The sequence below is a fragment of the Molothrus ater genome, chromosome 1 (assembly GCF_012460135.2).
Source record: "Molothrus ater isolate BHLD 08-10-18 breed brown headed cowbird chromosome 1, BPBGC_Mater_1.1, whole genome shotgun sequence".
In the NCBI taxonomy this organism is placed as follows: Eukaryota; Metazoa; Chordata; class Aves; order Passeriformes; family Icteridae; genus Molothrus; species Molothrus ater.
The window spans coordinates 40,052,853-40,066,221 of record NC_050478.2 but is presented as its reverse complement, the minus strand read 5'-3'; the positions used below and the strand labels follow the sequence as shown (position 1 = coordinate 40,066,221).

The 13,369-nt window shown below is 34.0% G+C and overlaps 1 protein-coding gene across 1 annotated transcript in view; it reads left to right on the top strand.

The window, feature by feature from the left end:
- Positions 1 to 12,431, top strand: part of NEK10 (NIMA related kinase 10) — a 78,107-nt gene extending 65,676 nt beyond the window's left edge. Inside the window, 11 exon segments of the mRNA XM_054514329.1 lie at positions 698 to 746; positions 1,532 to 1,542; positions 1,574 to 1,577; positions 2,289 to 2,311; positions 5,232 to 5,332; positions 8,336 to 8,448; positions 10,484 to 10,491; positions 10,704 to 10,781; positions 10,784 to 10,801; positions 12,229 to 12,283; positions 12,368 to 12,431. Of these exon segments, the coding sequence (XP_054370304.1) occupies positions 698 to 746; positions 1,532 to 1,542; positions 1,574 to 1,577; positions 2,289 to 2,311; positions 5,232 to 5,332; positions 8,336 to 8,448; positions 10,484 to 10,491; positions 10,704 to 10,781; positions 10,784 to 10,801; positions 12,229 to 12,283; positions 12,368 to 12,431 (524 nt within the window).
- The last annotated feature ends 938 nt before the right edge of the window (positions 12,432 to 13,369 follow it).

Below are 13,369 nucleotides of genomic sequence, written 5' to 3'. Positions count from 1 at the left end.
ATGGTTTTACAGGAATGATTTAAGATAAATGATTAAGACTAATATTTGCTTTAAGACAATGCTTTCCAAGTGCATGAATAATAGATGTCATCAAACATTAGCTTTCCTTCTACACATTTTTTGGCAGTATGCAATAAATGATTTAAATGTTTACATTCAGTTTCATTGCTGATTAGATGTTGGCCCAATAACTGGTCATGCTGCTGTCTTCAAGCCATTGACTTCAGTAGGATTATTTTAAAAGGAAGGTATTGCATGTGTTATTGCATATAGATAGCCACCAAATGGAATGGTGGCAGTAAATATCTGGTGAACCTCTAAGAACATAGGCAAATATTCTATCTCCATATCCAGACTAGAGACAATGTTGTGGCTATAGTGGTAGCAGTACCTGTAACAATTTAATGCAAATCCTCATGCATATTCTGTGGACATCTAATCAGCCTGTGTTGTTACTTTCTGTAACAATTTTGTGACATAATTTATTAAAATCATCTGTCAGGCTGAGATTTTTGTTATGATCCAAGCAAATTTCTGATACATCAAACAGCAACTTAATAGTCAAGTGGGGGTTTGGAGTTTGTTTCATGCTGATTTTTAGAAGTTATTTTGACACCATGTCTGGGAATAGAAGATATTAACATGCATGTTGTACATTTCTTTTAAACAGAAAATAATATTTACATGTTTGTTTCAGGTATAATTAAACAAAGTTTTAGTGTTTCTGAAAGACAGGCTCAGATAAGGTATGTGTAATTTATTATTTAAATATAATTGATCATTGTTGCTATCGGTTCCAGTTGGTTGTTTCACAGTGGAACAGTTCCTCAAGTTCCTTGTGAAACATGTCCTTGGTTCCTTTACAACTTCATTTTCCCTCAGCCTAGGACACCAATTCTGCTTGAGGATATGTCAGACGGTGTTTGCACACAAAAGCTTTACATAATAGATAGTTTTAACTGTGGACCTTGCTATTGAAACTTAAACTGACATCAGGTGATTAGCCAAATTCGGGTTTTATATTTTTAAGCAGATGCTTTTCCATAGAAAATGGTGCTTGTGTATTTGATAGTTTAGATTATGTAGTAGAGTTTAGAGATAGTTTAGAGTATGTAGCTGTAGTAGTCTAGAGTAGTATCTTGTCCCTTTGAAATCCTCTGGACTTTCTGTATAAGCATAAACACCCATTTCTTGCATTTTGGAGGCCTCATTTCTTCAAAAAGGAAACAAACAGAAGCAGAATACGTCATGTCATCCCTCTTCTAAAGATCTTCCTTTTTCTTCTCTTTCTTCAGTAATACATCAAACACATTCTTGACCATTATTTTTCTGATCACTTTGGCACCACCCTTATTCAGAAATGCTGTCAATTGTTTCTTCATTTCTACTTTTCTTCCATATCTGGAAAAAACCTCTCAAAATCACTCCTGGCAGCATCTGTCTCCCAAACATTTTTTTCATTTTACCTTTGACTTAGCTAGGTAAGTATTTATAATGATTGCATTGATTCTTTTGCTGTGTTTCTCCACAGACCCTGTTTGAGTCAAGTGCAATATTTTATTTTTGCTTTCAGAATGGTTCTTAGCATAACACCCATCTGGTCTGCTATTTATCCCTTCCTAACCTTACATCTTCTGCAGTCCTGTTACAGCGTCCCCATGCTTTAGCATTGAAGAAAGCACATTTTCTTTCTCTTTGTAGAAACTCATTACTATACAAATCTCTGCCCCTCACATAATCATGAGCAAAACTATTTCCTTGTCTTGATTTGTAACTACTCCTTGAAACAGTGGTTTTCCCTACTGCCACAAATATAGATAAAAATTCGGGCTATCGCGGCTGCCATCCATCAGGACATCATGTTTGTTCTTTCAGTTCCCTGATGTCTGTGCCCATTTGTTATTGCTTATCTCAGCTAGTGAGATCTGCAGGCTGGGAAAGTATTTGTCTAGAGTTTAGAGAAGGATCTAGCTTTGATACATGTAGACCTGTATTTCTGACATTGAGATATTGCTTTCCTGGTGATGTAATACCAATTTTTTCCCCATTTTACTAGTACTGACCAAGGAAAGAAATTTTTATTTAGTAGAAGTCATTCTATTTTGGGCATGCAGGGTAAACCAGTTTTTAAAAATGGACAGTTGTAAGCTAGTGAATTTGGACAGATTTCCTTTAGGTGAAACATGAGAAGGAGCCAAGGAATACTGCTGTTTTCTGTACAATCATTGATGCCAAACACAATTAAAACCTTTTTCTTTTTTTAAAAAAATTATAGATTATGTTGACAGTTCTGGATCAAGACTGCAATCAGGTAATCTTGTGCTCACAAAAAATTCAAACTTTAACTTACATTAAACCTAATGATTTTCAAGTTTTTGAACATTATTACATTATTCTCCCATTGCATATAGAATGTTTCCTCTTTTATTTCTTCCTCTTTATTGCCTATTGATTTGCTTTTAAGAGTACCTTCACTCACCCACAGGCCCCACACTAAGAAAGTCAAGTGTTTGTTCGTGATGAGATGGCAGTTTCATAGTCTACCAGTTGTAGCTCTTTACAATGTGAAACATCATGATTTTATTTATAATTGTATTTTTAAATGTTAGAAAAAGAGATAATTACATTTTACATACAAATATGTTATCTAAAATATCATTAAGGTACTTCTTAAGAGTATGAATTCCAATAGTGAATCAGTAAGATCTCATATTAGTTGTCATTATCTCAGCTAAACTTCTGCAGAATGAAATGGGAAATTCTCCTGTAAAATGAATATTTCATACAGCCCTTGCAAATTATCATGTATTTATGCATGATGATTGATGAAACAAATTTTCCATTTGAAATACTTTTACCGAGAAACTTCACACCCTGTAAGTGGCTAAGCTGTGATTTCAGAATGCATATTGTCTGAGTTAAATAATATTTGAAATAAAATTATTTTGATCAGTTAGGATATTGATCTTCACAAAAAAAGTGCTTTTCATCTGTACTAAGTTCTATTTTACAGCTTTTAATGTAAAAACTGTATTAAGAATTTTAATCATGCAGTACAAATCCAAATTTGATGTCAACCTTCTGTAGTTTCAGTGCTGTTTTCTAAAGGGTGCTAAGTAATAACAATTCAGTTTAAACATAATGTCTGTGTGCTATAATGATCTACAGAAAAATATTTTAGCCTTTGTTGATATTTTCAGTTCTGTGAGTAAATTGAGTAAATCCATTATCTTTTGTCAGTGATGTTTTCCTTTTGGATAAAAGTCTTAAAAGCTTTGGTCAAGTCTTCAGCAGCCTATTCACACATGTACCCTCATCTTCCAAATAATGCTTCTGTATTAAAAAAAAAAAAACAAAACCAAAACAAACAAACAAGGAACTTGGAGTGGTCCAGTGTGTGGACTTCATGGGAACTCCTAAAGTCTTTGAAGCACACAGATACTACAAATAGACATTAAATCTGGTCCTCATAGACTTTTAAGTCAAATTGTTGCTGTCATCCTAGAAAACAGAAAGAGCTGAATAACAGAGAAATCCAATATCCATAAGCTGAATAACAGAGAAATCCAAATTATGTCCTTCTTGGCCTTTGCTGTTATCATTCCAAATATATTTCTATTCAGAAAAAAAAAATTAAGACCTACAAAAGAAAAGTCCTTGATTTATTTACTTTTGGTTTATAATACAAGCTATTGACAGAAAAAGAGGAGACAAATACCACAGAAGAGGGAGCAGTGAAAAAGGGAACATGTCAAAGAGGTAAGTATTTTGTGAGTGTCCTTAACATAAGTGAAGATTTTAAGGCTATAATGGCAAGACCACACTGGATTCTTTTGGGCCTTGATTATAACAGTATTGAAACAGTTGGTAGAGAGGTGAAAATGAAGCAGAAAAACTGAATCAAAATTGTTCTTCACGCGGCATGTATTTTTAGATTATTATAGCATGGCTTCCACTGTCACCTCGATCAGAACCAATGTAAGTAAATTCTTCTTTAAGTGACTCAGAGGAAACGCAAAGCTTCTTTTTGTCTTACTGACTATTAAGAGAAGACCTAGGGAAAATATGTCAAACTGAATTTCACTTGGCTTTCTCAAGACATTTGCCAAAAGTCAGTGCAACAAAAAACCCCATAAATATCAATGATGTTGTCTTCCTGAGCCTACTAGAAATGTGTCTCCCTGTGATAGAGAAGGATGTTTATCTGTATTGCTTTATTTCTGTGAGAGCATAGTTCAGATCTGGATGGTCTTTAGACACTAATATTTGTGAATATCTTTCTTCTTATTGAAGTAGCCAGCACAGAAATTCTTCAGCAAAAAAGTGGTAGTAGTTCTGTTGTGGACTAGTTAATGTTGGTATTTGGATTTCATCACCCTCTCAGTAGAATTTTTAATCTTGACATAAGATCACATTGGGAAAAAAAAAGAAAACTTTCTGTGGTTGTAAATTTATACATCAGACTTGATGATCCTCAGGGTGTTTCTGTGAGAGTAAATGTTAGAATATCTAAATTAGTCTCTGAAGTGTGGTTTAGAGAAAATTGTTTTTAGGAGAGGTCCAGTGCTGCTGGCTGAAGTTCAATACTTTGGCCAAAGCTCTTTGCTTAGCTCCCAGGTCTAATGGTCAACTTGGAAAGATTATTTTGTGAACTAATGTTCTTCTGTGATCCACTATGTGTTTTATAGTGGAAGCCTGCTGATAAACTTTTATTGAATCTCTGGGCCTGACAATGTGTATGACTTCAATACACAAGATTAAAAATCCTAAACAATAGATTTACCTCATTGAAATAATCCACGTCAGACATATTATTATAATGCTTAGGGTAGAATGAAAATAAATTCAATAACATCAAAATATATGAAAAAATATATTTTGTTAGTCTATGTAAAAAAATCAGTTAAGAAAATTATGTTTGTCATATATTTATCCTTTTGAATAAATGTGACAAAATTTTAACAATTGTTGAGGTACTTTAATACTGCTTCTGTCATGGAGTAATTTAGTGATTCAGAGAAAGGGATTTTCTTTTGAAACACATTGTCACTTATATTGTCTAAATTTTTAACATTTTAGATTATCCTTTTTTTGTTCCCAGAATTATTGGAAAAACAAGTCAAACATTTCAACTTGGTATTTACAGCTGTGAGTTTTAAACATTGTATGCTATTAATGTGCAAAGGCAACAAAATGAGCTGCCCTTCTGATTTTTCTCTTGCCATCTACAGCATTGGCAGGAATTGATGTATCACAAGGAAAGGTGCATCAGATCAGTGACCCTGTTCAGCAGATTCTTTTTCAGCTGCACAAAATTATCTTCAGCACTAAAGTATGCATTACTGTTGCTTCTGACATTCTGTACTTTTTAGTCATTTGCTGTTGCCAAAATGATGTTACTGCAAAGTGCTGCTAATTTAGTTACTGTTCTTTAAAAACAACAGAACTTGACATTTTTGCAGATGGCAGGATGCTTTAAAAATATATCATTAAAATAAAGACTAACTTTGAATATTAGTATGTGGAGAATGGCAATAATTGAGTCATATAAAAAAAAAGCTGTAGCTCACCTCAGAAAAATGGATTGTACAGTAAAGTATTTTTACAACATTCTGTCATACCAGCAATATGACTACTTAAGGTGACAATATCATATACTGACATGGAGAGTTAATAAAATGCTTTCTTCTGTAGTAATAGTTTTGATTATTTTAAGTTGTATTTTAATTATCAGTACATAGTAATGCTCTCTTGGGAGTTTTAGTGCAATAGATTAAATCCTGAACATGTTAACTTTTTGAAATGTCAGATATTTTTCAAATTTAAGACTTATTTTAAAATTAAGTTCAACTGTTTCACAGTGAGAGAGAGTTGAAATTATTTCATTTTGATTCCAAAACTAAAATGGAGCAGAGCTGATACAAAATCTGCTTGAGTTCTCATAAAAAAATGTGATTGGGAACCTCTTTATTCTGCAGAAAGATGGCTACCATGCAGCTATTTGAAACATTTGCTATTATTAGAGAAACAGCTTTTTATTTTCCAAAATGAAGTTTACATTTGGGACGTGGTGTTTATCACCTCAGGGCTTTTGAGATTTATCAGCCAAATTTGTTTGGTTTTGTTTAGAACAGAATAACATAACAGAACTTGAGTGTGCTTTACATGTCTCTCTTCTGTTTTCTTTTTTTTTCTTTTTTTGTCAAGCTTATCAAAACAGGTAATACAAGAATTAAATTATCAGAGACAAAAGAAACAAACATTATTTAAAACAATTGGAAATTATATCTTTCTATCAAGAGAAATGAGGCAGTTCAGTTTTTACATCATATTTCAGGAGCATGTCCAAGGTGCTCATTAGTTCTATCCTATCCTTTCTGTTGAAGGAGGTTTTCTCAAGTGGCTTACTACTTAATATGAGTTATTGTAATGTGGATGCTCAAGAACTGAGAACTAACAGCAGCTCAAAAACTGGCTCAGAATTGACCACTGAAGCAGTAGCAACAGCTTTTCTCTGATTTCAGAGAAACCAGAAGCCATACCTGTACTTGTTTACTATGTTCCACTGCCTCCCTTGCACTTGTTTATATTTTTACAAATCTGAGGTCGAGTATTTTTTATAATACACAGCTGTTTTCTCAAACTGTTACATATTCCAGTTGACAGTTCTAAACTGAAGTTTGCAAGGAAGAGTTCTTGCCTGTTAGTTCTTGGCTGCCAGCAGCCTTCCCTGTTTCCATGGGAACAAGAATCAGAGTGATCTCTGGAAAACAATGTAAGAGAAAGCTTTTTAAAAAGCATTATGTAAATCCTTGGCTTTTTTTTTTTAACTGATCTGACAACTGATTTGATTAAAACAAAAGCTAAAATTGAACACTAGTGCCTGAGGCAACTCCAAGGTTCTCAAGCACTGGACTTGTTCTTTACCATTTCTGCTTCAGAATATCCCAGTATCCCCATGGTACATTAACTACACACTGCAGTGGTATGTAATCCATAGAATAGGTTGTCAGCCTTTCCTAGGGCATCATTTTTTTACTCTCTCATAGGCTAAGGAACATTCAACTTCTGACTTAAAGCATATGTATAAGGCCTTATCTGCATGAGAAAAGAGTAGTGTCTGTCTGTGAGAAAAAAAAATATCTCTGCATGCCAGCAGCTGTCAGGAGAAGTCTTTTGTGCTTAGCATGTGACATTGATCCCTGGTTTGTTAGAGAAAATCAGGACTCCTGTGAGGCCAATAAAACCATTCTGGATTTATAGCTGTCTAAGAGCAGTAATTTGTTCCAGTGGGATAAATGTCTCTATAATGTCTGCTATGGCAGTGTTTGAATGTGAATCATTAGGGGTCAACCCCTCCCTAAGTAGTCAAAAAGCTTCCTGAATTCAGTTGAGTGGTACTTCATGAATTTACATCAATGAAATTATTATAAAGTGTGTATGAAATGGGAGAAAATCATAGTTTTTCAAACAGTGTCTGCAGGTATAAGCAACTATGCAGAAGCAACAGAGAAGATTAATTCAAAAGGGTAGTAACAGACCATAGAATTGTTGTCATACTGGGTTGATGTCATTGCAGTTACCAACAGCTGAAACTGTACATTTGCTGTTGGAACATAAAAATTATTTTAAAGAAAAAATATTTTAAAGTCTTTATTGAAGACTTTAAGTACATTATTTGTGGGGGTTTTGTTTGGGTTTTTGTTGTTTTTCTAAATATAGGTGAAAGATATGTTCTTTTTCAACCAAAAGGATACAGGAAGAAAAAGTATATAAAACCAGTTATGCTTCATAAACAAGTGAAAGGTAAATTACCCCCCTCAGGAAGCTTAGAGCAAAAGGGGTGCTCTGAATTGTATTAAGACCCTTGAGGACATTAAAAGAGGCCATTGAAGCCATTCTATGCACATTCAATGAAGGTCTAAGCTTCTTCATTAATTTCAGATGGAGAGATTCATTATAGCCAACATGAAATCTAAGGCAATGTTCTATGTGCTTCATCTGTAGAAAAATGTCCCAAATACTGACACTTTTATCAGGGAGGCAAATCTGGCATTACCAGTGTTAGGCTAATAATGCTGGTTACCTTCAAGACTATAGGAACTGAGTTATGTGGTAAGCTAAGCCTAACAGAATGGACAAATAAAGGAGCCTTATTATAATATGTCACTAAATCAAGTCTTACGCTGTTGTTTATCACTAATATCATCGATATTAGATATCGATGTTTCTTTTTGCCAGGTAGCTACATTTCTCAGTAATGGCACTTCTGAATGGGTCCTTTTCATGGCAGGTGTAACTGAATGGTGAAAGTGCATTTCTTTGTGTCATGTAGCTTCCTCCAGCTTTGCAGTGCAACTTGGAAAGGAGAATCGTTGAGAGATTCAAGAAATCCGTCTTCAGTCAGAAGAGCAATCCTTGTAGACTGGAAACAGAAATCAAAAAGGTGTGGTACACCATTTACTACTTGTGGTCAAGTTTGTCTCTCTTTCCATTCAATCATGCTATTGAAATTAGTATCACAAAAATGAAAGTGTAAGAGTCCATTTTCAAAAGGAAATATTTTAAATATTCTCCAGCTATACTATATTTGGAAAATATGGAGTCTCCTTAAGTAAGAAGTTTCTGCAGGATGGTTTCAGGTTTGTATCTTGTCATTAGAACTCTTTCTGTAAATGGAAAGGACCTGCTAGCTCCTAAGACACAAAACCAGATTTCATCTCATCAGAGCTCAAAAAGGCAAGAGGAAGGGTAACATAACTAGAGATTATATAAGCTCCTAATTTATGCAAGCTCTGCTTGATTTGTTAATAGTTCCTTAGTATTTTTCATATTTTGGACTGTATTCCTACTTAAACCATTAATCTTAAGAGAGCAGTTTCCCAGAGTACCTTAAATATAACATACCTTGTCCTGCTGTTGCACAGTGTGTCAGCAGCATTTTAGTGTCATCAGTTTAAAAGTACTGCAGATTTGTAAGAATAGCCTGACTGGAAAAGCATTCTTGCTTTTTTTCCAGTGATATGCTGGATGCTTTCCAACAGAGAAAGATCTAATGACTAATATCAGAATTTCTAAATGTTCCTTCAGAATCTCCTGAGAGGACTGAAATCAGCAAAGGAGTTGAACTTTCTTCCTTGGCATCTGTGTACTGTGGGATACTGAAGCTAAGATATTTCATTTATGAATTGATGATAAAGTAGTTATTAGATTCATTATTGTACCTAAAATTTGATGACTAAGGTGACTTATTATCATTCACATAGTTCTCCCTCTGCAACTTAATTTGATTATCGCCTACTTGCACTGAATTATGGAATCTTCTGTGTAATTGTTTGCTGTGAAACAGACTGATCCGAAATTCTGGATCCTTCCTTTGCTTTTGTAATAATTAACCTGAGGTGCTAAAACTTCCTGGAGGGTGGCACATTGGCAGTACATTAGATGCTTCTAAGGATGCTTCTAAAGATGCATAAGGATGCTTCTTTCTGAGCTATCAGTTTCATGCTGTCCTGTTAAGTTGGAATTTGTGTTAAACATTCCTGTATTTCAGCCATAACATTAAATCTAAGAAATACCTGCTCATTGTGTATTGAGTTGATGTTTTCAGAAACAAATCCCCAAAAATATGGTAAGAAAAAGGAAGTGTTTATTATAAAATTAACTTAATTTTCAGGTGTTCAGAAATGAAGGAAATTATTTGTAAATGTTATCACCTGTAAAATTGTGTTAGCTTCAAAACTATTTGACTTAAACCTGTAGAAAAGGAAATAAATACTTTATTTAAAAAGTAAATGGTAGTAAATTGAAAATGCTTGAAACATTGAATACAATTCTGGGCATTCTACCTTGAAGGAAATAACATTTGGATATCATTTGGAGGTAATGGGAGGAACCTAAATAGAGAAAATAATGATGTTGAACTCTTACAGCAAATGTTGTTATGAGGTTTTACAATTTCTGGAAATAAAATTTTAAAATAATGGGTTTTTAATTACATCAAGTTAGAAAACCTAATAAGAATTACAGACAAAAAGATTCCTCCACTAATCAGTGGTGGGGTAAAGGTCTTCCAACAACAGAGATTCTCCTGTTTCTATAACTGTAAAAGTTATCATGCTGCAGAAATGTGTAACTGAGATTTCTCTCCCATACACAAAGGTGGTCCTGTTAGAGTTGTTACCTTGTTACCTGTAGATATTTTCAAAACTAGATGCTTTAATGTCAGTATCATTGCTCGTATAATCAAGTAGCTGAACTGACTTTCAGATTTCAAAAGTGCTGGAATTCCTCTAGTGGGAATTAAACCACTTGAATATCAGCTAAGAATTTCACTTGAAGCCACAGTTTTAAAAGCAGAGTCATAAGCTGCTTCTCTCATAGGTTCAAGAGAACACACTTTCCTTTTATCTTCACACAAATGTGTAGTTTGTGACATTTTTTCAGATAATCTGAAAAATTCAGTGTTTTATACTAAGTGCAGCTTGCAATGTTCAGTGTTTCTGGAGAGAAAAAGGTAGAATGTTCGTAATCATGTTCACCACTTTTCATTAATCTCAAAAGTGCTGAAATTTCTTTTGACTTCTGATTGCACTGGGAAACATAAGTGTGAACTGCCTCCCAGAAGTCTGAAGTTTTGGCAAATGAGAAGGACATACTTTTCAGGTGTCTTTACTTTTTTGGTCTCTTTTCTTTTTCCCTAGATGCTGCTGAATTGATTGAAACCAATATCTTCACAACAGATTGGCATAGGGTACATCTTTCTTCAGGTGGAAATATGTTGCTCCAGATGATAGAAAAGGTAAACAAAGCATCATAATCTTCTGTAGTGGCATGTATTTTTCTAATAAAATGTATGGTATCAAAGCAGAAGGAATTGCTACTCTAAGATCAGTCTTTAAAGACAATAAAGTTATGTTGACCATACTGATTTTCTAGCAGGGGTTGTTTGTTTTTAGTTTGGGGTTCTTGGTTGGTTGGGTTTTGTTTTGTTCAATTCCTGGTAAGATATACAGTTCAGCACTGCTGGAACTTTCTAATGATTGAAGAGAGTACACTTTGAAATTATAAAGAAATATCACAGATACAAATAGTTCATGATTCATCCATGAAAATTAATAGAAATGTTTGTAACTGAAAATGTCATACTAAGGAATTACCTGTCCTTGTGTATGATTTTTAAATCAATTATGTTTAAGCCCTTATGTTGTTCTTTTGTCATGTTTGAAACAGTTGTAATTGGTTGATTTAATTACATAGCTAGATCAAACCATACAAACTTGAGAAGGGAAAAATACACACATACATATATATACATATACATATACATATATATATATATATGTACTTTAGAAAATATATCTGTATGTGTTTAAATTCTGCTTTGGACTAGTGATTCTCAGCTAGACAAATCATAAACACCATGGAAAATCAAACCTTCCAGCCGTGGTGTCACCCAGGGTGGGGAACTACAATTCCTGGTTCAGAGACGTTTTTCATCATGTGTTTTTTTGTGCAATGGACATAAGGGAAATGTGCTGCCTGTATTTTGGTAATTGTGCCGTTTGCATTCTTCTAACTACAGAAAAAACTGTGTTGCAATCCATGGACTAGAGGATACAGTAACATTAAAATCTGTGGTGCCAGAAGGAAGAGTGAGAAACTCTAGTTTTGATGGTCTTTGTGTTGAAAATAGCCTGTCTGTTCCACAGCTTACTGCAAAAACCAGAATTAATACTAGGTGTCAAGGGTGACATTGGAGTAGGAAATGAGTCCCTAACAATCACCTTAAATATGAGCATTATTTTGTTCCTGGAGACAATAATGCAATTTTTTGAGGTGCTCATTATCTGTAATTTGTGAATCTCTTAACCTGCAGACAATACTTTTGTCCTCACAAATTACTGCTGGCTGTGTGCCCTTTCCACCATAAATTTCCACTGTACATGAGAAAAAATAAGAAAATTACATTTCTGAGTTCTGTTACATTAAGTAAGTCTTTAAATTATTTTTCATTGATTAGAATATTTCCATAACGTGTGTGCGCCAAATGTTCCTATCATGCCATAAAATGACCTCACTTTTTCGGGGGTCATTGTGCTCAGTGGGAGTTACTGATCATGAAGCATCTGGCTTGTCATTGTGTTTGAAGTGGAATTGCTAAGAAACTGATAAGGGAGCACAGATTCCAAATTCAGTAGTATGACATTACTTGCCTTTTACTTGAAGGGATTCTTGGCACCTCTGGCATGGCAGAAGGGATGACATATGAGCAGTTGCAGGTAAGCTGTATATTTACCTATATGTATTCATTTATTACTCTTAATGAACATAATTCACTGAAATTAAGTTATTTTGTGTTGTACACTCTAATTGAAGAGGTTCTAGAGGAAAGTGGTTATTACAGTTTCCCTTCTTACAGGTCAGTCTAGTCAATTTAAAAAGAAAAGGTTAATTATGAAGTGCTAAACCCAAATGTATCATCTTCCTGTTTATGTGACTGCAATTCACTTTAAACTTGGTGCAGTATGTGGTTTATTATAATACATGGTTATGCATGGACTGGAAGAAATGTATGTGGGATATATTAGCTAATCTAAGCAGCTTTTTTTGGCCACATCTGTTTTCTTCATTCACATGAAAGAGTTGTACAAGTCTGGCAGCAATTTCCTCACATTTTTTCCCACATAAACTCACATCTGAACAAAAGGTTAATTACATAGAAGAATATTTTATTTTAACACTCTGCCATTACAGGGTTTAAAGGACAAAGCTGATATCTTTAGCAAAATATTGGAGTACAGTGCAAAAGCCAGTATAAGTGTTTACTAGCACAAAAGTGCAGGGGATAAAAACAAATGTGGTGGTCTTTGAAACTAGGCAAATGCTTTGTCCTCAAGATGGTATATCTTTTCCTGCAGGAAAATTTTGACACAAGAAATAAAATATATTAACTCTATAATTTTTCATGTTTTTCACCTGATATCCTATTATTTATCATCTCAAATATTCTTTAATGCAAAAGAAACATTAACTACTTCAATTAAGTAAGTCTGTTCTTGTCTTTACATTAATCACCATTTTAAAGTCTGGGAGACTGCAGTTAGGTTTTCTAAAACAAACAAACATAAACCCTCCCAGCCCCTTGCCCTCTCTAGTATAAGTATTAAGAGATTTTAAGACTGGTTCCTGGTGCCTCAGCAGTATTTTTCAGTTATTTTTTATTTTTGCAAGGTTTTTGGTATGATTCAAACTCAAAAAATTTCTGATGGTAGTCTGTAGGCTACTCATTAAACTGGTATTTCAGCTGCCAGCTCAAAGTATTGAAAATCATGATTCAACATTCCCAAAATAAAATAACAGTTCAATC